The sequence below is a fragment of the Drosophila albomicans genome, chromosome 3 (genome assembly GCF_009650485.2).
Source record: "Drosophila albomicans strain 15112-1751.03 chromosome 3, ASM965048v2, whole genome shotgun sequence".
Classification (NCBI taxonomy): domain Eukaryota; kingdom Metazoa; phylum Arthropoda; class Insecta; order Diptera; family Drosophilidae; genus Drosophila; species Drosophila albomicans.
This window is the reverse complement of record NC_047629.2, coordinates 18,652,520-18,677,018: the sequence shown is the minus strand read 5'-3', so window position 1 is coordinate 18,677,018 and position 24,499 is coordinate 18,652,520. Positions and strand designations below refer to the sequence as shown.

Below are 24,499 nucleotides of genomic sequence, written 5' to 3'. Positions count from 1 at the left end.
AGACTTCTTTCAATTTTGCGTGGCAATGTTTAAGTTGTGAGTAAGCAACCTGCCCGGCAACGGAGAAGCCAACAGCAACAGCAACAGCAAAGGCAGCGGAAACACATGGGAGAGGGAGAGAAAAGCTGAGAGTGAGCGAGAGAAATCAGCAGCATTATTGAGATTAGTGTTGACATGCTACCTCGTGGGAGGGCTTTTCCAGCTTGCTCTCAGCTGACTTGACTCGACTGCTGCCTGCTCTCTCTCTCATTCACTCTTTGGGGGGGGCTCGTCCAATGTGACGTCACATATCGCACACTTATGTAAACTTTCAACTTTATTTCAATCATTTCTCGCATTTCTCAATGCCTTATACTAAACAAATAATTCATTCACATGCCGCTCGAACTCTCACGTGCCGGCTCGCTCTGCGGTATCACGCCAAACAGCGCGGACATCAGTTGCAGATAGTCCTCCTCGACGAGCTGCACCTGCGACAATTCGCTGTAGCCACTCGACGTTGTGGGGGCAAAGTACTGCACCTCAATGGCCAGCGCTGCTTCATCCTGTGGATTGTGTTGAAGTTGGCCAAAATGCGGACGCTTTCTGCTCTCCAAATGGCCTTTAGGAGTATCACCCAGCTCCATGGCTGCTTGCGGTGTAGAGGCTTCGATGTTGTGACCAGCAGCTGAGCTGTAAGGCGCCGCAATTGGACTCAGCACTTGTGTGACCTCGAAATTATTTTCGCTCGACTGTGGTGCATGCTGTTGTTGCTGCAGATGAAGACGTCGCACCACATTGACCCTTAACTCATTAGCGGTGCTGCTCGTGCGTCGCACCACTTCTGTGGCGTTGCGTTGACTAGGCGCCAGAATCGCTGCATCTGATTGCTTAATCTTCAGCAGACCATGCTTTCGTCGCACCCACTGACAGCGCGAGTCCCGATAGTCGACAATCACCCTACGTCGCACAAACTCATGAAAGCACAACAGCTCGCTGCTGATGTCACGACGCACAATCTGTTTCCAGCGTGGCTCCAGCTCCGGCGAGCGAATCACATAAATGCTCTGCGATGCCACCAGCATGAGCAGATGCTCCAGCGCCACCAGACACAGTTGACCATCCAGATTGGCAAGTAATTCGTTCGAGGGACAAGCAGCTGATGCAATTGAATTAACCGAGAGAGATTTCGTGAAGCTTCGTTGGCCTCGACTAGTCTCGCCTGTCAGGCTGTTGTTACTGGACACATTGGTTGTCACATCGCCATCCTCCACAACTGGCAGCATATTTAGTGGCACTTCGTTGAATCCATGATTTTGCTAGAAAGTGTGCGAACAAGTGCATCGATTTAGTCATTTAAAATATGAACTTAATTGTTATTACAATTGCTTAAATTAAATCGGAATTCGTATAACGAGTTTTTTTGTGTAAATAAACAACAATATTATTAAGTTGTTTTCTGGGATTCCTTTGACAACTTGTTTAGTCACCAATTAACACGTTTTTGTTTTCTATTTATCAGTGATTATCACTTAATTATCAGTAAGTCTTCTCCATAACTTTAACTCTTACCATGTTCAGTGCCTTCACATAAATGCTGACCATATTCAATACCATGCCAAAAGTAAGCGTTACGTTGCTCTCACTCAACTTGGGAGCACCAAACTTAACATCCAGCAGTGGTCGCCACTTGTGTGGCTCATAGATGCTGGAGCACAAGAGATACAACAGATCGGGACTGAATTTGAGCAACGCCTTCACGCAGTAGATGATGATATCTGTGAGGCTGTGGAGTATATTGAATGAATATACAATTGGGAATATATCGCTTAACCGCTACATACTCATTGCAGGCATTGATGATGTCATCATCGATTGCTATGGACTCCGTGTTGCGCAATATTTCGAGCTGGGACCGTCTGCCGGCTAGCAGACATTTCAAATTGCGTTGCTGGTGAAACATGGACGTTACATGGCACATCAGACCCTGAACAGCACTCTGCAAAAAACATTATTATTAATTTAAGAAACAGAAAGTAATTTACCAGCGTATTCGAATTACCATAATATTGAAGAGCGAGGCGGAATGTTCCTGCGCCCATTCCTTGTGGTGCTCCGTGAGGCTGGCTACCAATGAAATTGATGCCTTGATGAGCTGCATGGCCGCAGGCTCCAGTGATTGCTTGCCCAGCAGCAGCGAGTCGACGAGATACACCTCATGTATGCCAACGAACTGCAGCGCATCCTGCAGAAAGCATTTCTTGTGCTTGTCAAAGATGATGTCAACCAGCTCAATGCCACGAGCATAGATGGGCCACCACTCTTCCATGGTCCACATATCGTTGGTGGCCTTATTGAACTCGTATCTGGTCTGCAGCAGCTCACGTGGTGGCAGCATCTTGAGCCACAGATGCTCGCCCACATCACAGTGCAGAAACTCTACTGAGCAGTTGCTCTTGGCAAACACAATCAGCACATCCAGCAGCTGCACAGTGAGCACACGCTTGCGATGCAGCGGCAATGTGTAGGAGACGCAGCGCAGCAGCCGTTGAAACAGACGCACAGAAACAAAAGGCAGATCCCAGTTGCCAGGTCCATCGTTATTGAAAATTGTGGCAACTGCTTTCAGCAGATTGAGGCACAAGATCAGCGAATTCGTGGATGCCTTGCCGTTGGTTTCCTCGGGCGGCGGCTGAGTTTGTGCCAGTTGATCCAGATTGACGGACTTCTCCATATTCTGCAGCTCTGTGCAAATGATGCTTACCACCGAGTTGAGGAAACGCAGCGCAATCGATGAGTCTCTGACCAATAAGTTGGTGTAGAGATGCGCGCTCTTGGTGATGATAGCCAGACACGCTTCCTTGGCACGCACATGCAAATCTTCATAGCAGGAGCAGATACGACTCATTAGTTGCAGCAGCTGTTCCATGAGTTCATGCTCCTCATCGCTGTTGCTAGTATAAGCATGCTTAAAACGCAATATCAGAAAAATGTAGAGCTCAGCCAGCATAATGAATGGGCGCATATCTTCCAAGTAGTGTGCACGATCCACCAACACAGTGAGGCACTTCTGAGCCAGCTGCTTAAACTGTGCGTCGGGTATGGTGATTAAATTGGGTTGCTTCTTTAGCAGTATAACAATCAAATCCTTGAAAGACTGCAAGCAACAAATCCAGTCAGGCAGCTCCTCGTTTGCAGAAAGCACTGCTGGCACCTTGGGCATATCAAAGATATAGTTGAGCCACTGCTGGAAGCAGTCACGATCGAAGAATTTCTTCAGCACTTCGCGCAGCTCATCGTTTTGCTTGTTGCCCATACTGTAGGCCTCAATCGACACAATGTTCATCAACTGTGTGTAGACGCGCACTTGAGGCTGAGGTGTTGGTTTAGCGAAGAGCGGACTGCAGAGCTTTGTCCAGAAGCGGGGCTTCTTTAGCAGCTCATCCACCAGCATTTGCAGATTGTGTTTCCACAGCGAGTGAAATATGTTCATAATTTTGCTGGGCAAAGTCTGTTGAATTGTCAGTGGTTCAGCCTCGAGGGCATCGAGAAACTCCTTCATGTAGGTGACGATGCTGTCGCCAATGCTGGGCGTACATTCCTTGCCAAAGAAAGAGCGCTTGTCGTTGCCATAGTTTACCTTGAAGAAGGCCTCCGTAACGCCTGGCTGTTTCGCAATACAAGCGTCCACCAACTCTAGTATGGCTATCTTAACCGAATCACTTTCCAGCTCGTCGGGTAGCTTCTGCATAAACGTTAAACGTATTTGATCTGCCTCCATGTCCAGACAGGCCAACAAAGACATGTTAAACTCCAGCGCAATCCTCTTCAGCAGTCTACATGATGCAATGGGCAGCCAGCGATCAAAGATATTGCTCATATAACTGCAGACAGTAGGTATAATCCGCAAAGTATCGCGTTGCTTGGGTTGCGTGTAGATAAGAGCCTCTAAAGGTGACAATGCATCAGAGCTGTAGACATGACTCTTCAGACAGAGCACCTGCATGAGTATACGCATGGATAGGCGCACCAGCATCATCAGACCATGCGGTTGCTGTTGCATCCAGTTCGTCTCCAGCTCCATAGTGTATTGGAGAAAGGCGTTGCCTACACCCACAAATCTACAAAGATCATGAAAGTTAATAGAATTCTTATAAGAGCGGATTCATCAGTTAACAAACCGTAGCAAAATTAAACCATTGTCCAGATTGAGCAGCGAATAAACACAGACATTGAGCAGCAACTGACTCTCCTTGCAATTCTTCTCCGGATTGCTGGCGAGAATGTCAAAGAGATCGCAAATAAAGCTGAGCACTTCAAAATAGATTTTATTCTTCTCCGTCTGTGATTTGAAATGCCAGGTGTGCAGATGGGGGAAGACATCGCGTAGCAGAAAAATGAGACCCGGCAATTCCACTTGCAGATAGCGCTTGCGTTTCAACTTTGTATAGGTGCGCAAAAAACTAAGGTAGGCCATGAGGAACTCGAAGCGTTCCTGCTTCTTTTCCACATTATCAATAACTGAGCCCAAGAAGCGCGACTCGAAATAAGAGGCGCTTGCATACAGCTTGTAATCCTGCAGAGAACCGTTGCTTATCGTGGGCAATATATCCAAATTGCTCACGCGTCTAAAGATCTCTTCGTCGACCAGCGGCAGCAGTGCGGTGCAGACATTGAGGCAACTGGACAGCAGACCATCAGGTGGACATTGTACACTCTTGAATTTACCCAGCAGATCAATGCACATTTCGGTGGGATGGACCATCTCAGTGCTGATGCCGTCTATCGATTTGGTGCGCTGCACTGCCAATACTAAATACTTTAAGCCAGCTTCAACGCGCAGTATGCGCTCATTCGAGTCAAAGTCTCCATGCAATTGGGCTTTCTCTCGCAACAGGCAATTGATCTCATGATGTAGTGCATTGAAGAAATTCACATTGCATCGAAAGTGCATATAGAAGCCACTGGGATGTTGCACTGCTGTGCATGAGGTGCCAGCGGGCAAAGTGTAATCAATGCGGGGAAAAGGCTGCACAACGTTCATCAGCTCATATTCCTCAGAGCCCAGTTCATTGAGTTTGTGTTGACGCTCATCGTAAAGAAGCGCCAACATGGGCAAAGATTCCAATTGAGTTTTAATCTATAAAACAATTCAATTAGTCAAGAGGTATTACAATTAAAACATTTATCGCTTTGCTTACGTAGCTACCCTGACCAGCCTTGGTTAGAGCTTGTGCCAACTTAGCCAAGTTAATGAATTCCAGCGGAAAATTCTCAAGCAACGTATTGTAAAGTGAGCGTACCCCACCATCTAAAAGTATACGAAATTAGTGATGATATTCACATGATTCTTTTACTTGCTTACCTTCATTATTGCAAAAGTCCTTGGCTAATTGGGGCCAGGACAACAGCTCGCAGAGCAACTCATAAATGCCCTCGTATCTGGCGCAGCTGCCGTCGCCATCGAATAGTTCACACAAATAAGCCAGTTGATTATAAACGGTCTTACGCACAATACGAGACAGCAAACTGTCATCGGCAAACATAGCGTGAGTCACAATCGCTTGCAGCTGGACAAAGCACTTGAGTTCCACAGCACGTTTACCCAATTGTCGGCAGCGCAACAAGCTGGATGCATCCTCAGAGTCGTTGGTGCCACGCAGGCGCAACAGCATCCATACTAAAAGGAGGGGACCATGCTCGGGTCGATGATGCATATTTGCTATTTCTACATGCAGTTCCTGAATGATTTGTTCAATCAGCTGGGCATTTTGCTTGGGATGCTCAAAGCTGAAGCACTTCAACAGCAACACAAGCTCAGAGTACGTTAGGTTTTTGATTAGCTCCTGGTGGTAAACGTTGCTCTCATCGAGATAGTTCTGAATGCGGCCAAAGGAGTGCTGCTTAATAGTGGCAAACAGTCGCTTGATATGCACAAATTCGAAGGGTATGTGTTCTGCGAGCAGCAGCAGAATATGGAGCACTTCGTTAATCTCACGAGCATTACGTTCCGACCAGCTGGTCAGTCTCTCTGGGGAGTAGAAGCATTCGCCTGCAAGAAGTTTGCGGGGAGGCAGTTCATTGATGAGACTATCCAGCTGATTGAGATACGAGTCGAGCAAGCGAGGCAACGTAATCTTATCCACCACTTCCTTGTATTCGTTGTGATATGGATGGTTAGCTACTTTGTAGAAGACAAGCAAGTTCTTCACAATCTTTAGAACAATCATGCGCTCCAGTGAATAGTAGTGTCGAATATCTTCTAGCAATTTGGTCATGTTTGTTTCCGTGGAGATGAGCTGGGTTAGCAAACTAGCCGAGCCACGATACTCCTTGGTCAAGTAGTAACACAAGATCTCCCAGCATTGGGCTGTCTCCAAATTTAGCAGCTCTTGCAAACGCTCTGTGAAGGGCAACAGTTTCTCCTGCTTCTTCTCCTTTAAAAGTGCTTCAAGCTGTAGATTTGAGGCACTTTTAGGCTTGAACTGCAACACGCCGGCTTGTAGTTCGGAGCTAACATTATGCAGTTCCTCCTTCACTGTGTCCTGCGGCGTCTCATAGTGAATGCCAGACACCATTTGCCACAGCCGTTTCCAGTCATATCTGTAATGCGGAGACTTGTAATGAACTTCCGTTGATCAGTTCGTTTTTCTACTACCCACATGACACATTTTTCGATCGCAGGCATTTTTGTTTATCTAATTAATACAAAATTTTAGAGTGAAATCAACTACAACTAACAACAAATATTTTACACGCGCAATTTTAATGCATTGCGGACTGCCAACTCGCTGAAATTTACCGGCAACGCGCAAATCATCTGGCAACGCCATTAATCAGCTGACCGCTTCCGATGTCGCTGCCAGATAATCTGTGGTGTTGCCAGATAGACGGTTAAAATTTGAAATGCGCTTTAAAACAAGACTCATATTATACTTCTTAAAATGCGTTATACAAATACTACTGAAGTGAGTATAATCAAACTATAATTATTGCTCTATATTTGCATTTCTTTGACAAGATTCCCAAACGATGTCGAGCCAGAAAGATATAGAACATACAAAAACGATTTGCCAAGAAAATAATATTTGCCCTGTTATTTATTAAATGCTCTGCTTTTTTAATTAAAATATGTATGCTTTTATCTTGTCATTATGATGTTAGCATAAAATGCATCTTGCAATTACAAGGGTAGCTGCCAGACCTTAAATCATCTTAATCAGCTTAATTGCAAGAGTGCGCAGATGCTAACCACCCCACCAAACCAGCAAAGCAGCAGCCCAACACAGCAGCAATCACAGCAGCTTGTTCTAGATACTTCACTATGGGCTAGCCGCCGTGCAGTGTCACAGCTTCCCACAGATCTGAGAGACAGAGAGCAAGCAGCAAGGCAGGCAACAGTACCTGTGCCTTGTAAAGTACTATTGTGAGAGTTTTTTTGGTCGAGAGCGTTGGCGCACACAAATCTCTCTCAGGAGGCTGAAAGCTGCAGGCAGCACGAGTAAAATGTCCTCGTTAGTAACAGAAAACTATTGACAGCATTCAGGTCTAAGTTAGATGCAGAGCAATAATTAATTAAAGCTCAAGCATCAAAGCAATTTTGCAATAATGTCACAGACTATTGTGAATGGTGCAAATAATGCAAATAATAATAATAATGGCTGCATCGAGGAGAATGAACGTAAGTCTAACAATAAAAACTATAAAAATCATAGTGTTCGTACTACTGATATGGTGAAAATGTGTGTGTATAAGTATAATGCTGAAATGCTGAAGGATGAGGAATGCTGCGGCTGAAGATGTAGCTATGATTGTGCGTCAGCAGCAGAGGCAGAAGCAGAGGCAGCAGCGCTAGCATCCTTGCAGCTGCGGGCGGTGACTAGGCTGTGTAGGCTGGTGGTGGGTGGTAAGCCAATAACTTCACGAGAGCGAGAGCCCAGCACAGCGAGAGAGCGACTGAAAGAGCGTAACTTGCAGAGAGCGCGAGAGCAAGAACAGCTTAAGAGCAGTGTTATTATGCATTCAAATGTCAAGGGCCAAGAGAGCTTTTAGCTCAACGCAAAACATGAAGTGTATGAAATGCAACAAGTGTAACACTGACGAATTTTCAACTGCTTACAGCCTATCAAATTAGCGACGATGACCTAGATGACCTCGACGATGATTGCTTGCTGGAGGAGACAGAGCTTCAGGGCGGCGTCAATAGCATTGGACGCGGCCCATACGAGCGTGCTTGGACAACGGAGGCAACACGCGCCCTCATCCACATACGCGGTCCCATGGAGGGCAGCTTCACTGAGGGCAGACAGAAGCGGACAGCGCTTTGGCTGCACTGCACCCGACAGCTGCAACGTCTGGGCTTTCGCTATAGCGCCGCCAAGGTGCAGAAGAAGTGGCACAACATACTCATCACGTACAACAAGAATCTAAACAAGAAATACGTTTCCGGCTATGTGCACTGGGAGTTCTTCGAGGAGATGTTCAAGTACTTGCAGGGCAAGAAGGCGGACTTTGACATGCAGCTGCCAACAGCGACTGCGCAGTCACAGCAACAGCAGCAGCAACAACAGCCACAACAGCAGCAGACACAGCAACAACAGTCGCAACAGCAACAGTTGCAACCCCAGCAACAACCACAGCAGCAACAGTTGCAGCCACAGCCGAAGCCGGCAACGCCTCAGTTGCAGCTACAGGTGCAACCAGCACCTCAAGCCACGCTGCAAGCGGTGCCCGAGGATCAACCCTATATAACACCTGTGGATCAGGTGTTGCTGCAGCCGCAGGTGCAGCTAGACACCAAGTCGAACGATGAGTTTGACGAGGACAGCAACAGTTTGTCGGAGGTGCGTCAGCCCAAGCTGGAGTACGATGCGGATCAGACTGGCAGCACCACGCACGAGCACAACGACAGCAACAGCAACCAGATGGCCATGGCACCACATAGCAAACTCTTTGAGCAGCCGTCGCAATCGGATGACAGCTGGTGGAAGGATTATTTCGATCGCAAGCTGGACGTGGAGCGTGAGAAGATGGAGTTACAGCGTTGCCTGCAACGCGAACAGGTGCAAATCCAGAAGATGTCGCTGGTGCAACAGGAGCGCATCGAGCGCATGAAGATCGATGCCATCAACAGTCTGACCGCCACCCTGCAGAAGCTCGTCGAGGCCAAATGCCGGCGTGCTTAATGCTTTTGCTTCAGCTCCAACTCCAGATCCAACTCCAGCTCCAGCTTCATCTGGAGACTGATTAAGCAACTTTGCAGTATTCCATAAGTTCCATCCATATCCTATATAGTATTCGATGTGTAATCTGTGTTTTTGTGTAAATACAATTTAGGCCACTTCTTGACAAATGATCAACTTCATTTATTTTCCTTATTCTTATTTTACATACAGTGCGTGTGTTGGATATCGCTCATACGCACGGTTGCCTAATTTGACAGATTTTTAGCACGAATTTTGTGCCAAAAGTGATCCGGTTTTGACATTCTTATTATTCTTATTCTTTTTCTGTTTAAGTGTTAAATTATAATTTAAAGTAATCTTTGAATTTCTTTCAACAATTTGTGTGTAACTTTTATTTACTTTTTCAGGAGATTTCTATTATTAGATGAAGTTAATTAGTCTAAATAATATTGTAAAGAGCTGTTTAAATCTTAATTTGTAAATATTTATTACACACTAGTATTATTCTTATGAGACAACCGTGATCGAAAGGAGTATTGGTCAATAGAAACAATTAGCATTGAACAGCACACAATTGAAAGCCAGCTTCATTATCGCTCCCAGTCCACCTCGAGCACTGTGGCTACGGAGCTGTTCCTAGGATCAGGCTTCTGCAGCCCATAGCTGAGTCGCCAGAGATCCGTGGAGTAGACCAGACATTCACTAGCAGACAGACGTAAGCTGAGATTGGGACAAACGTTTCCATCGCAAGGCTGCTTGGGACGTAAACGCAGTTCAAAGTGTCCGCTAAGCTGTTGCACAAAGATCAAACCACGCACATAGATTTCCTGCAGCGGACGACGCGTGTTGTGCGCCATCAGCAACCAGCTGGAGTAGAAGGGTTCCAGATGACGTGGATAGTAATAAGGTCGAGGTGCATAGACTCTTGATGCCTTCACACTCTTCGTATCGCAGTTGCGGAACTGCAGATGCCAAGCCATTGAGGAAGCTGTTGCTTGATATCCACTGATTTTCTCAAGCGCCGAATCAATATTGAAGAGATGCCTCAATAGCAGATTCGTGGATACATCGCAGGGTTTGCTGTTTAGCAGTTGAGGCGTCTTATCGTTTATACGCTGCAGCAAACTATCCAAATCTTGCTGCACCTGACAATCTGTGACGATGACGGGTAATCCTCGCTCCAGATACTCTATTTCCAGCATGGAGTAACTCACATTGGAAGCTATAGGAATTGTATCTGCAGAGGAAATAGTCGAGGATAATTAAAGATTACCCAATTGAGTTTACTCACTTAGCGATTCGCAGAGCACACAGTTTTCCCAGAGCGTCTCGTGCCTGCCCAGAGGCTTGGGCTCATTGATTTTACTGTCCGCTGGCTCCGCTCGTTCAATCAAGCACCTGTTGTAGTAATATGGAGTCCAGTCCCAATAGGGCAGCAGCTGGATGAGCAGCAATCGACCCACAGCACTGGCTGACCAAGCACAGGTGTCGCAATAGTTCCATAACAAATAGACCACCAGGATGGGCAGAAAGAACCATAGAATCCAGCGTCGGATAGTCAATCGACGAAAGTACCAAACGATTGGCTGGCATATAAAACGCATTTCTTCATCGCTGAACTTTTGCTTTCTGCAGTCAGCAAGGAATTCCTCCAGCTCTCGCTCGAGCTTCTCCATTTTCACGTCCATGTCGGAAGCCTGCCAGGAAGCAATTGAAACTAAGGACTAAACTGGGCGACTGCCTGGCTGCGTGGCACATGCGCTCGATAAGCAATTTCCCATTGAAAATCTAATTTTCTATTTCATTGCGCGGCCAGACGTGCGACATTCCGATAAGAACCACGAAGGACAAACGAAAGGAAAACCCAACACTGAATACTAAAATGTTAAATTGAAAATCAGTTACATAGATGACTCGACTAGAAGTTACTTCAGCTAATACCCTGGATTTTTTATGGTAAAGTAATAGAACTTAATCAAGGCTTTAATTAATTTCATATTTAGTTGTCGGCAAATATTTTGTAATAATTTATTTTTAATTATAAATTGTAATAGCAAAACATTTGCTATTATTATTCATTTATGTTACTCATTATTTATTTATGTAGTCAATTAATATTGGTAAACTTGCACAGAAGGTTTTTTGAAAAAGTTATTTCACTTTTTGGAATGTTTGCAGTTGGCAAAATACTCTCGAGCATCATTACAATCCTGGGTATTACTCCAAAGAGTAGCTGGACAGTTCTTTAGCATTTCGTTATACACGCAAACCACCAAGAAAGCTTGTGTCCAGGCACACAATGAAGGAAAATCGCCCTTCATATCCTTGAATTCAGAAATTTTGGAGCCACAAGTTGTGAATGAATCGATGGCTAAATTCTGCATTTCCGAATCATCCTTAAATTTTACCTGCACATAGTCCTTCAGCTTGTCAATATACACCTTCTGGTTCTCGTAGACTCCAATCTTATTAAAGACACAAGAGATGAAGCACTGCAATGAAAATAAATAAATGAGCAGCCAAATCCACTAAAGACCGTTTATGTATTACTGGAGATGGTTGATGAAGCCGGGTGTTATCTACGATCAGCTCACCGTTCGGTGCTACGTTGTATTCCATGCATTTCTGCTTAAGGTCGTCTGAGATAAATTCTGGGAGCGGACAACAGGTTCGGGGATTCATAAGCTTGGGCCTCTTGCTGCAGTCCACATCCGCGCTAACAACGACCTATATTTTGTTTAGTTCTATATAGTGTTTAACCTCTGAACTATTGATCCTTTAATTACCAAAAATAGTCCAAGCAATACTAATAAAAGTTGACATATCGAAAGCATTTTGAGTTTTGTGTTTAAAAATCTGACTAAGGTTGAGTGGAAATGCGTTCCCATTATATAGACATCCTGAAGCTAATGTAATGCGTGTAATTATGATCAGATACTCGTACTTTAATAGTACTAACTAGTATGTAATTATTGTTATGTATTGCCACAATTAATTCTATTGACAGAATTTTTGTTTCCAGATTATCGTATGTTTCACATGCAATTTTAATAGGAATGTTTAAAAAAACGATTTAATTAAAATTCGTTTACTACAAAATTCAAATGATAAAGGAGAGTAAATATAAACATTCCTTACTAGGTTATCCTCTACTGCATTTTGGAAATTACATAATTGAAATGAAATTCAATCTTGAATTCAAATTTTACTATTCATTTGAAATTGAGATATTTTGCAGACTCTTTCAAAACCCGTAAATAATAAACAAATTGATATTGAAAATATTCCGAGGTAAAATCTTTATTTATGTTATTAGAGCAGTTACAAATTTTGCATATTGAAAATGAGGTATTTTGTTTAGGAAATATTTGGAAGAAGGTTGACTGAAAACTCTTTTACTGGGAGTTGGGAGAACGACGATGTGGTGGCTTGCAGTTTTCAAAGTGCTCACGAGCATCGTTGCACTCCTGGGTATCAGTCCAAATAGCAGCAGGACAGTCCTTGAACATCTTCTTGTATACGCAGCCCATCAGGAAGGCAGGCTTCATTGGGCAGAAAGGAAGACCAGTTGGGGGAGGAGGTGGTGGACGATTTCCCATCTTGCTTTTGAACTCCTCAATTTTGGTGGCACAAGCGGTGAATGCATCGGTGGCCAAAGTCTGCAGATCGGAATCATCCTTGAAGACCACTTGAAGGTAGTCCTTCAGCTTGTCCGAATCAACTTTGTCGTTCTCGTAAATTCCGGTCTCGTTGAAGACGCAAGACATGAAGCACTACAAAGGAAACAATCATCTGAACGGGAAGCTCCGTATGATTCTGCTAATACGCTTACTGGAGATGGATGGTTGTGGTGGTGAGGATGGTGACGTCTGCCCTCTCCGTTTTGCTCACCAGACATGGCTGGCGGCGGTGGCATTGTTACATTGTACTCCTGGCATTTCTCCTTGAGGTCGTCTGAGATAAATTCTGGGAGCGGACAACAGGTGTGGGGATCCACAAAAGTGGGCCTCTTGCTGCAGTCTATATCCGCGCTAGCCACGCCCTAGTTCGTGATGCATTCTATATAGTAATTAACTTGACAACTATTTATCATTTATTTACCAAACAGAAACCGAGCACGAGCAATAGTTGTTGAGATTTCGATAGCATTTTGTGTTTTGCGTTTCAAACTCTGACTGAGGTTCGCTTTCAAATGTGTGCCTATTTTATACTATGAGCTGAAGCTCAACATTCTGTTGTGGGTGTAATTATGAATATATACTTAATCATCTATATTAACCCGACGCCTCGTGGTGCTCATCGGCACAAACAAATGAAGGTTTTTTTTGTTTTGCCAACTTTGAAACAATCTATTATATAGTATGTCATTATTGCCGTAGATTGCAAAAATTAATTCAATTGACATTCAGATTTTTGTTTCTAGATAATCGAAAATTTCAGGCCGTAGTGCAAAAAATGTAATTTTTTCTTCGAATACACGAAAATGATATCGAGTCTTGTAATTTTATTTTAATCTATTTGCATTATTAAATATAATTAAGTTCATTCCCATGAACATGACAATTTTGATAAAAAAAATTAAGCAATTCATAGTGTGAATCACAGTTCATTTTTTTTTTATTTTTTTTTTATACAAATCATTATTGTTGTTGACAATGTGATTTAATTGTTTTCTATTTCATAATATCATCATATATTGTAACTGAATTATTACAACTTTGCTTAGAAACGTGTTTCTAAATATTGATACTTTCTTTTTTTGTTTTAAGCTTCATCGTGCTAAAGATAGCTTCGAGTTCCTATTTTAATTAGATTTTACTCGTCTGTCATAGCGCAGTAGTAATTAGTTAACCAAGTCATAATAGGTGCGAAGAGGGGCAAAGAGTGCGTGACTAATGGATGAACATATTAGATTCGATCATTTTTCAAATTACTGGCCCCAAAATAATAAAGAGAGTTGTGTGTATAAATTCATTATATTTGCGACTCGTGCATGCTCTAGTTTAATTTGGTTATACTAAAAATAACAAATGAATATCAACTAAATAACAAATAACACAGGAAAGCCAATGTTAAGCATTTGTAGAGGTATTTTTGACTTATTTGCCGATCACTTCAGCCACAGCCGATTTCACATTGGGATATTTGAATTGGAATCCCGAGGAGAGAGTTCTCTTCGGTTCGATCTTGGCTCCTTCCAACACCAAGGCAGCACGCTCCTCACCAAAGATGGTTTTCACCACAAACTCAGGCACGTTGAAGAGGCAGGGGCGATTGATTGCTGATGCAAAGGCCTAAAAAATAATGTATACAGATTAAAGCCATTAGCATGTAAGAAATCTAAGGGAAATCATTACTATAACATGTCTTCTACTATGTAATTATAAGTTTTATATTATTTAATTTCTTAACATTTTGTTATAGATTCAAAGGTCCTACTTTTTCCAAAAACGAAAGCTCTAAAAAGGGTAACGTACCTGGGAGAATCCTTTGTTGCTAACTATCTCAGGTGCCACGCCATTAAATATGCCCGTTTTGCAATTCTCAATTATGTACTGGATGAGAGCACACAGATCGTGCATGTGTATCCAAGGCATTATCTGCTGTCCAGTGCCCATGGGGCCACCTAATCCTAGCTTAAATGGCAGCCAAATCCCCTTGATCAGTCCTCCGTCTCGCCCCACAACGGCACCAGTGCGTACTATGGCCTAAGAAAAAGGGGATAAGGTTAAACACAACTGTAGGCGAGTATTGATGTACTCACTGATTTACTGGATGGTTCCGTGCTGTCGCCAGTGCGAGCTGCTTCCTCCCATGCCAGACACAAGCGGGACATGTAATCGTAATCCTCGCCTTTGTCCTCCTCTGTGTACACCTTAGTATCCGATGGTCGATACAAACTAACGCCACAGAGGTTGACAAACGATGTCACCTGTGGCGATGCATTGGCGGCATTGCACAACGTTTTTGCCGAGTTCACACGCGAGTTCCAAACATTCTGCTTGAATCCAGGCGTCCAACGGCGGCTCGGGTCCAGCACATTCTGGCCAGTGGCATTGACCACCGAGTTGACTGTGCTTGGTAGACCATTCTTTTCGATTTCGTGCCAGGTGATGCGTTTCACGCCGGGCATTCGGGAAACGACGGTTACTTCATAGCCCCTTTGGGTCAAATGTTTGGCCAGATGACTACCAATAAAACCAGTGCCGCCACCTATCAAGGAGGACCACTAATATTATTATTATTCAATTATTCCATACTGCGGGCTTAGTTTAAACGTACCTATTAAAGTGTGCTTAGACATTTAGTAGCAGCTACTATTTTGTTATGTTATCCAAACTCTTGTTGTTTTATAAGCTCTCCGTCTTCCTCTTGTTTACGAAAATGCTCGTGCTGCCAACTTGCGCCAAAGCAACAAGTTTTTATTTGTCTGGTAACGCTTCCCAAATACTGTAGTGCTTTTCAACACTACTTCAGAGATTCAAAAGCTGCGCGGTAAACTTCGTATTAAATAAATTAGTAGCTAGAAGGGCGAACAGCCGCTTGGACAAGTTGTGTCGTAAAATTTTAGTGACACCCAGCCGAAGCAATGGACTTAAAAGGTTGATCGACCATTGCGGCTGCCAGTGTCAATGCGAAGTGGCTTTTAAATTTTGCGATAAGCCGGTGGAAATAAAGAGCGTGCACTAAACTCTTATCTGACTGAGCGTGGAGCGCTTAAAGTGCGACAAGCCACAAGGGGCATGCCACACAGACGGCTGGCAGTAAAAGTGCCAGCTATGCACAAAATGCTAGTCTTGCTCGCTTTCTTTGCAACACACACGCATGGTTAATGGCGAAGTGGCAGAGGAAAGCAGCAGGCAGCAAGCAGCCGGCAGCACTGCAAGGAGTGGTGGCAGAAGCCAAGTTCAAGTGCAACAGACATCATCCTTGCTGTTGTTGGTTTGTGCGATGTTTTGTTTTCGGACCAAGTCATTGGAAACTCATTTGCATACACATTGCCAGTATTAACCGACGCCAAGGCAAGGAGACCAAAGAGGTCGTTGTTGTAAGGGGTTGACAGTTGTCTCGACGCGACCCAACTTCTATATGTATGTATGTATATGCTTGCCAGCGGGTGTATAACTGTGCTGGGCGTGCTCTGTGCTCTGACTATGGCGTTAGCCATGTGCCGCCGCCTTTTGTGCAGTCAAATTTTATGCCTTTGAAGCGTTAGAAGAATTTGCATTAATCGCAGCAATTATTGCGCTTCATTGAGTGAAAATGAAATAAAACGCCAGCTAGCCAGCCATAATTATAGCGTCTGCGCCATTTTATCTATGCCTTGCCATCAGCTGGCGACCACGTTTACGTCCAAAAAAATAAACTGAATAATTCTGTAAGTGAGCGTGCAATGTACATAAAAGGAAATAATGAGAGAGAAAGGAACAGACAACGGAAGCTGCATATTCAACTTAAGCTTAAAGCTTTAATACTTAACCAACATTTTAAGGAGTCGACAATAAATCGATAACTATGTTGCTTTCAGCTACCACACTAACAAAATCGATTTATGCTGGAATTATCGTTTTTAAATAGTTTTAAATATGCAACTTTTGTATGTGCTTCTCTCTTTTGGCAAGGGTTTGCGTAAAAGTGAAAAACTTTCTAGACAAAAGAAAATATGATTTGCCGAATGCAAATACTGTCAAAGCATGAAGTATGAAACTAACACTGATAGCAGCAGCAACGTCAGAATCTCTATAGAACTGAGAGTGGCATCAACTCGAATGAAACTCAAAACTTTTCTTGCTTTTGTGTGTGCACTTCAGTAGCCAGTTTTGGGATGCGTGTTGCTGACGCTGTTGGTCTGTTGTTGGGCTGCTGTTTGAGTTGCACTTCCGGTTGGCGATGCTGTGATGCCAATACAAGTGGAAGTACAATTTACAGACTGTCTCGCAACTTATGCTGCAGTGTAAATACCCGTTTGGACGTGTGTGTGTGTGTGTGTTTGGCCGATGACAAACTTCTTTGTTTGCCCCTTTAAATGACAGACTGCGAGCAACAGCAGCAGCTCGCCTCTCGTCAGTCGCCACATCGTAAAGTTGCAAAGTCAATGGCACAATGTGGCCAACACCAACAACATGCGGATATATATGCACATATTCAAACTTGCAAATAACTCCAAGTGCTGCAATTCAAACTCCAAGAGCGACTGCAGCTGCATCTAAATCTAATAAATGCAATGGATTCCTCTATTGTTGACTTGATTTGTGCAACTTGCTCGTTGCAAGTTGCTGTTGACATGTGGGCGGCAGTTGCAGCTTCCAAAATCTGCGAATGGAGCCACTAGGAATATGAATTCTGTGTGTGTGGCTTCACAGTGCCGACTAACAGTATTCGCATTAAATGTCTATAATAATAACCTATAATACAATACATCACATTCCAATTTGAAGAGTGGTAAATAAGTAAATATATAAGCAATCATGCTCTGGTCAGACAGGACAAACAACTTTATGTGCATTAGATGAATTCATTGTCAAGCTTCGAAATAAGTTAAATATATTTTATTCTCTTTACATTGTTTTTACATAACAAAGTTAACATTTAAACATTTAAAACTAACTCTTTAAGCTGTACTTTTTGTAAAAGTTTCAATGACCTTTTAAAAACTAAATTTCTTTTAGTTTGGACTGTAGCATTGCAGTTAGCTGGCACTGTGCATTCACACACGACTTCGACAGTTTTATGTGTCGCTGTTGCGTTTCTTGCGGTTGTGTCTGTGGGGGATCAACATTCACAACTCCCAGCTCTCAGCTCACAGCTCCAACTATGTCTTCGGCTCCCCTGGTTGTTGACATCAGCTACGTTGTGGCAATGCGGCTGCTGTCCAGTTGCACTTTTTCGACAGTTGTCTGCATTGCGAATGATGATGATGATGGGGAGCTCTCGTCCCTTGACACATACGCATATAAAGCTTAATTCTGTCACTATTACGATATTGGATGAGGCGACTAACAAGTTATGCATGTGTTTTTGCGGTTTCAGACCTTTGCTGACTCGTGAATTCCTCAGCAAACGTGGAGAAAAAAGAGAGTTGGCTTTTGGCTTTAAGAACTGCAAGTGAGTGCAAATAAAAGCCATTGATGCATGTAAAATGTGGCCAAATAGCTGGAAAACTAATTTGCAGATAACAAAGTGTTGTTTGGCGTTGACTCTGTTTCCCTCCTAGTTTGCTGCAAGCAAGGGTTAGATGACTTTTCACCCACAATCCATGATAATTGAATTTACCGTATATCACATGCCACTTTCCACCACTTAAATGTGCCACAAACAGACAGGTCACCTTGGTGGCACAAGACATGATGAGCTGCTGACTACCAAAAGTGCCACATTCGATGACGTCGTTTTTGATTGTTGTTGTATGTTTTTGCGACTTCTCTTCTTTTGCTGTGCTGGGCGCTTTTAAAGCAAAGTTCAAAAGCATCATAAACAATCTGTGTGGGGCTGAAAACATATCGCGCAGACAATTTGTCTGCCATAAGACCAAGAAACTGGGTCAGACTGAACGGCGACGTCAGACAACCGAGCAGCCAAGATGCCGTCGTCGTCGTCGCCATTGGAGTTGTTGTTGTTGTTATCGTCGTGGTGGTCGCAAAGTCATTCCCCAAGTCAGCCACATTCGCAATCGCATTCACAATTCGCATGCTATCGATGAGTTCTTCAAGAGTGTGGAGCGCTGATTGCTGAGGTAAACAACTGGAGACTGTAACACAGACTGGAGTCGACGCCAAGGAAGTCGCCATGTGGGTCAAATGTCGAGCGCGCGCGCGTTCTCCAGCCAAAAAACAATTTGTCACATTAATTTTAACAACCTTTTCGCTTATTTTTTGCTGCTGCAACGAAATGCGCATTAACGTGCTATAGGGCAAAAATATGCTGCGGTGTCTGCAGCATTTACATCCGCATCTGCATCCGCATCCTGTGTGCACTAATGATCTGGCGGCTACTTTTGCACACAACAACAACAACTAAATGCATAACAACCAGCATTTGCTTGTGCTAAAATTAGAAACCAAGGAAATTATGGAACTCGAACTTGTTTATGCTCTGGCTGTTGTGCTCCTCATCATCAGCAAACGACTTCATTTGTGGCACTTCAAAGTGACGACGAGTCGTCAGCCCGCTCGCTTAATGGGATTGGCAACAAAAGGGCGATGAGATGGCGGTGTATGGCATGGCATGGCATGGCTTTTGGCCAAACGGCTGAGCGGATGCAGTCGACAACAGATTTAAAGGATCTCCCAGTCTGACAGTTTGCAATTGCGATCAGTTACGCTGCTGCTGATCAAAGACTTCTTAAGAAGTTCAGGATTTTCAATTGGGGAAGCTAGTCTAATTTGCTTTTGAATTTGCAATGTTTTAAATTGATACCAAACTAAACATTTTGAAGACAATTTCATTCACTTCTTATTTGGATCCTAATTAATGACATGATCATTTTTAAATTTAAACAAGTTTTTAATTTGAACTTGTAAAAAGGAACATCTTATTAAAATCGTAATTAATCACATGATTATTTTGTATTTAGAATTTTAAACTTTTATCAAATTAATCATTTTTCATTTTAAGGTACTTATAAAAACTAACATCTCATTTCCATATGTATGTAAATCGTATTTAATGACATGATTAATTTGTATTTGCAATTTAACAGTGTTGCCACACATTTATTATTACAGCAAGCTCATAAAAACGATTAATTGCTAAAAGTTATCGATATACAAATGTGATACACTGCAAGCTAAATATTTTGAAGAGCTTTCTAAACATAATTAATGTAAATATTAAGCTTTGATTAATTGTAAAACGTTTTGATGCAAAGTGAAATGCTTCGATTGAAGAAGAAAAAAAGAAGAATTTTCAATCAATGTTTTCACTCAGGCGGCACAATGGTTAATGAATGCACGTTTAACAATTAACTTAAGCGCAAAGCAATTTCCTCATTACTATTCATGACTCATGGCATTCACAATACCCAACACAACACAACACAACACAACACAACACCGCACAGCTTTTCAAATGCACCCAATCGTGCACTGGCCTGGCCAACTCACCTACTTTCCAAGTGCTAAGCGGCAAACTTGTTATCCATCAATATCGTTAACCATATGAACATGAACGCTGCAAGTTGCAACCGCCTCAGCAACAGCAGCAGAAGCAGCATCGCATCACATAAAAAAAAAAGAAAAAGAAATGAGTTGCATCGACTGGTGCATGTTCTTTATTTTATTATTTTACAATTTACTTTTTAAAATTTTAATTTAAAAAAAATATTTTTCATTAATTTCTGAATTATTTTCAATACACAAAAGGTTGACCATAAAAAAGGAATATCCATTTGAATTTATATCAAATTTTTATTATCAAATCTCCAATCTAATTTTAAAATATTTGCTCTTTATTATTATTGCTGCTAAGTAAATAAAGATGACTTTAATTTACACAAATTGCTGATTCGCTATCAACAGATAATCCGAATGTCACTTAGCTGACATCCATGTATTTATTATAAGCACTAAGAAAGTTACCAAGCTGCCACGTTGCAACTTTTTAATAGTCCTTACGATGAGCTGGCCAAGGAATAAACTGTTAGCCTGGTTATCATACTTTTTCGCTTTCACTGGATCCAGCAAGTTTTACTATGACATGGACATCGGACAATTAAGAAAGTCGCGATTTCTGTGCTATTATTCGGTTTTTGTAAACTTCCTTGGACTGTGTATATATTTTTTTTCTATATATTCAACTTATGAATATAATCATATACATGATATTCCCAGTAACTTTATACCTGTTTTCAGTTTTGTCAATAGTTATCAATTTCTCGGATTGTTTTTCATATACGTGGACTTGGTTCAGTTTCATCAAATTGAAATTGTTAAATTATATCGCGAAGTGCAGAAAATTCTGAAATATTTTGCCAATTGCAATTATAAAAAACTAGAAAAACTGTATCTTTGGAGAGATGTGTCAATCGTCATATTGAATGCCATAACTATGGTCATTTGCGATGACACCGTGCACTTTAAATTTTTCAGAGTGCATAAACTTTGTTACTCAGTGATTGGAAATGCCGCCTATATGTTCGGAATATGTATGCTCTGGAACATTAGGCGATGCTTTTGCTATGTGCTAAGTTGGCTGGAGGATTTGGAGCATCGCTGCTTAGAGTACAAAGAGTTACGACGTCTGCAACGAATTCATCAGCAATTGATTAATGCAACCAAGACATTTTCATCGATTTATAGTCATATTATATTTTTCTTTCTGATGCGTACTTCGTATTTTTGTATGATATCTTTATATTTTACCATACGCATCTATTATTCAAATCTCCAAATGCATGTGCGCTTCAAATATCAGTTACTAACGCCATTGTTGTGCATTAACGGCATGTTATTGCTATTTACACTGGGAAGCGCCACAGGACGAATGGAGAAATTTTCTAAGGAAACTAAGGATATTTTGCGTCGCTCATGTGCTCAACATGAATTGCTGGAACGAAGTGTAAGTTATTGTAATGAAATATAAGATATCCTTAGATTAAAACTATGTCTTACAGAGCTCTTTGCTGGGCTTGCATCTCAGCTTGGAGAGGACAGACGTTCGTCTCTATGGACAGGTGACCATTAATCGTCGGCTTTGCTTCACCTTTCTCTCGCAAATTCTACTCTATGTGATCTGTATGATTCAAGAAGATTTTAACATTATATGGCACTAACTACAATCTTAATCAATGTGTTGCGTAGACTTGAAGTTAGAGTATGGCGCATAGTGAATGGGTAAGTGAGCTTAAGCCTTTCGCATGGAGCACCTGCTGCAGTCAACTCATGAAACTAAAAGTACAACTGGCCAGCGGCGATATCGATTTGGATATGGATACAGCCATTTCATTGATTGCTCCTGGCGCTTGCCATTCAATTGTGAGCAAACTAGACGAACTACTTTTACCTACTTGCCAACTACTGAACAAAAGAAGTTGAACGAAGAGTAAAAGTGGACTGAAATTAAGTGTGCATAATCTAGAAAGATGCCTTATGGATATAAATTCTATTTAACGTTAAAGTATCTACGAGATGCAGAAGAATCTTTCAGATGTTGCCTGCGTCATCAATCATTTGCTCTGGCTGAAGCGTGGCAATTGCAGCTGGAGAACAGACATGTCATGGACTAGACAGAGCGTAGTTAAGCAGTAGAAAGAGAACTTTGAGTAGTTGGCATCGTTATCAAATCGTGCTAATTGCCCTGCAGCTGCAGAGAAGCTTTCAGACATGTCCCGACGCATTTAGCCAACTTTAGGCAGCTGGCTGGTAGACTTGGCTGACAACTCGTCTTGTAATCCTTGTAAAATTTACTTTAATTATTTAACAATGTTTATTACATGTAAAATGACAAAACGCGACTTGCGTGCCGTCGTCGTGTGGCAGCTGAAAAGGACCTGAAAAAGGAGCTGAAAATCGAGTGAATATTTCACACCTGCTGCGCTGCGCCTGCGCTACAATTATTGGCAACGAAATGTAATAAATACAATAAACTGGAATGCCGGGTTAAATTAATTAGGCTTTTAATATTTATGCTTTTGATGGGCGCCCTAGAAACACATGCAAAGGGTATGCTCAAGTTATGAATATGAAAAGTTAGACTATCTTTAGGGGTTGCTTAAAGTTCCCTTACTGTTTTGTATCTCAATTAAGTTTTAGATATGCAGACAAAGGAAAGATTCGCTAGCTTATAATACTCTTAGCATTAATATTTAAATATATACTTTCTTAAAGGTGCAGGTATAACTTAGTTGAGAGCTCAGCTTTAACGCTACTGTTATGATTTGCATTTGGCGACGACAAGCAGCTAAAGCGACCAAGGACATGGCCCAGGACTCGGTTGCTAGTTTCGTGCGCCACGGCAATTAATAAAACGAAAAGGTGACCGTAAATTTTCCGAGTTGACATTAACTTAGCTGGTGGTGCAAAATGGCCAAGCCAAGCCACGTCGTAGACTGCAAAGGGTGCAGGATAATTATAGGACTAAGCATGTATTATGAATTGTCAACGGCGAGCACAAAAAAAAAGAGAAAAGAAAAAAAATATATAAATGTCGCCAGACATGAGACAAGTTGGCGACCAGTTTTATGCGCTGAAGGATTCACTTTAACGTGAATCAACTTTCATTTTTATAAAAATGCAGCAATTACAACTACAAGATTAACAGCAACAGGCGGCTGATGGCTGATGTCTGATGGCCTCGAGTCCTGTTCTGACATGGCCCTTTCATAATGTCAACGTTCTGCAAACTGAAGTGGATATAGTGCTGTGTGCTGTGTGAAGGGCCATTTTACGATGAGTATTGTGCACATTAAAAGGAATATTTTGATGAGCTTTGAATGTGAATGAGCTGCGGCGAATGAATATGCAAGCACACACTCATACACACACACAGTAACCCAATTCCTCAGGCGATTGCCGCAATCACAACGTAGAATTTCCCATCATCAGCAAAATTTGCCAATGCTCGTGAAGTTTTCATGGGATTTTCGCATAAACAAAAACATTTTGGCACACTTAATGTTCAACAATGCAAATCTGCGCAAATATTGGATACCCAAGAACAACAACAAGAAGAAGAAGGGGAGTACCAAAGAGATCACTATCCAAATACGAGTGCTCTTTTGACTGGCGTATTGATGTCAGCGGTTGAGGATTATGCATTATGACGCTGTCATTTTGTTTTTTGTTGTTTTTTTTTGCGGTTTGCGTTTTGCATTTCTCAGGGACTTATCGGAGTTCTGTGTTGCCTACACATCTTTCGGTGGACTGACTGTCAGATTGGCAGCTGAGCTCAGAGCATGAGAGAGAAAAAGATATTTACTTTCACCATAACAACAGCAACAACAGCAGCAACTTCATTGTTATCGGTGAACAACAATCGGGAATCGGGCAATTGGGTTTTTGCAACTGCTAGCATAAAAATTAGTGAGCCGTAAAGAGAGTTAATACGAGTACTCCATGGCGATTGCAAATGCAATCAGATACAAGGCAATCATAACAAATTGTTAAAGGGTATCAATTGGCATCGACAGTCGCTCAGCTGGATGGATTTCTTTTATTCACTTGTGAGTTCGTTTGGTGCAAAAGTGAAATGTGGCTAATCAAGGCGCAATGCAAGTCAAAGTTATATGAATTATGCGCCAGATATGCAACGAGCCGCACATCCGCATCCCCCGCTTACCGTTCCCCTTCCCATTCCCATTTCCATTACGTTTTCCATAGTGAGACACGGCACACTTCCAA

General features: G+C 42.3%; 6 protein-coding genes across 7 annotated transcripts; 1 reads left to right on the top strand and 5 right to left on the bottom strand.

The window, feature by feature from the left end:
• Positions 1-298: 298 nt before the first annotated feature.
• Positions 299-6,926, bottom strand: LOC117572689 (nucleoporin Nup188). Its single transcript, XM_034255733.2, has 8 exons — positions 6,642-6,926; positions 5,345-6,582; positions 5,181-5,290; positions 4,161-5,119; positions 2,042-4,100; positions 1,824-1,978; positions 1,552-1,765; positions 299-1,298 (listed from the first exon to the last, which is right to left on the bottom strand). Exons 1-8 carry the CDS (start codon positions 6,665-6,667, stop codon positions 372-374), a joined length of 5,688 nt encoding a protein of 1,895 aa, XP_034111624.1. The 5' UTR covers positions 6,668-6,926; the 3' UTR covers positions 299-371.
• On the top strand, positions 6,800-9,345 carry LOC117572691 (putative uncharacterized protein DDB_G0271606). Its single transcript, XM_034255742.2, has 3 exons — positions 6,800-6,947; positions 7,001-7,660; positions 8,101-9,345. Exons 2-3 carry the CDS (start codon positions 7,588-7,590, stop codon positions 9,162-9,164), a joined length of 1,137 nt encoding a protein of 378 aa, XP_034111633.1. The 5' UTR covers positions 6,800-6,947; positions 7,001-7,587; the 3' UTR covers positions 9,165-9,345.
• A 330-nt stretch (positions 9,346-9,675) lies between these two features.
• LOC117569931 (uncharacterized) lies at positions 9,676-10,853 on the bottom strand. The gene is made up of 2 exons (XM_034251290.2): positions 10,456-10,853; positions 9,676-10,401 (listed from the first exon to the last, which is right to left on the bottom strand). Exons 1-2 carry the CDS (start codon positions 10,850-10,852, stop codon positions 9,755-9,757), a joined length of 1,044 nt encoding a protein of 347 aa, XP_034107181.2. The 5' UTR covers position 10,853; the 3' UTR covers positions 9,676-9,754.
• A 322-nt stretch (positions 10,854-11,175) lies between these two features.
• Positions 11,176-12,029, bottom strand: LOC117569635 (general odorant-binding protein 67-like). 2 transcript variants are annotated; one of them, XM_034250874.2, is made up of 3 exons: positions 11,951-12,029; positions 11,715-11,891; positions 11,176-11,656 (listed from the first exon to the last, which is right to left on the bottom strand). In XM_034250874.2, the coding sequence occupies exons 1-3, from the start codon at positions 11,996-11,998 to the stop codon at positions 11,321-11,323; spliced, it is 561 nt and encodes a 186-aa protein (XP_034106765.1). In that variant the 5' UTR covers positions 11,999-12,029; the 3' UTR covers positions 11,176-11,320. The 2 variants fall into 2 exon arrangements, with proteins under 2 accessions (XP_034106765.1, XP_051860427.1); XM_052004467.1 differs by having other exon boundaries at positions 11,715-11,908; positions 11,951-12,011.
• A 410-nt stretch (positions 12,030-12,439) lies between these two features.
• Positions 12,440-13,372, bottom strand: LOC117568243 (general odorant-binding protein 67-like). The gene is made up of 3 exons (XM_034248720.2): positions 13,266-13,372; positions 12,997-13,206; positions 12,440-12,937 (listed from the first exon to the last, which is right to left on the bottom strand). Exons 1-3 carry the CDS (start codon positions 13,311-13,313, stop codon positions 12,560-12,562), a joined length of 636 nt encoding a protein of 211 aa, XP_034104611.1. The 5' UTR covers positions 13,314-13,372; the 3' UTR covers positions 12,440-12,559.
• An 883-nt stretch (positions 13,373-14,255) lies between these two features.
• On the bottom strand, positions 14,256-15,561 carry LOC117571072 (epimerase family protein SDR39U1). The gene is made up of 4 exons (XM_034253042.2): positions 15,447-15,561; positions 14,929-15,377; positions 14,642-14,872; positions 14,256-14,458 (listed from the first exon to the last, which is right to left on the bottom strand). Exons 1-4 carry the CDS (start codon positions 15,466-15,468, stop codon positions 14,264-14,266), a joined length of 897 nt encoding a protein of 298 aa, XP_034108933.1. The 5' UTR covers positions 15,469-15,561; the 3' UTR covers positions 14,256-14,263.
• Between the last annotated feature and the right edge of the window lie 8,938 nt (positions 15,562-24,499).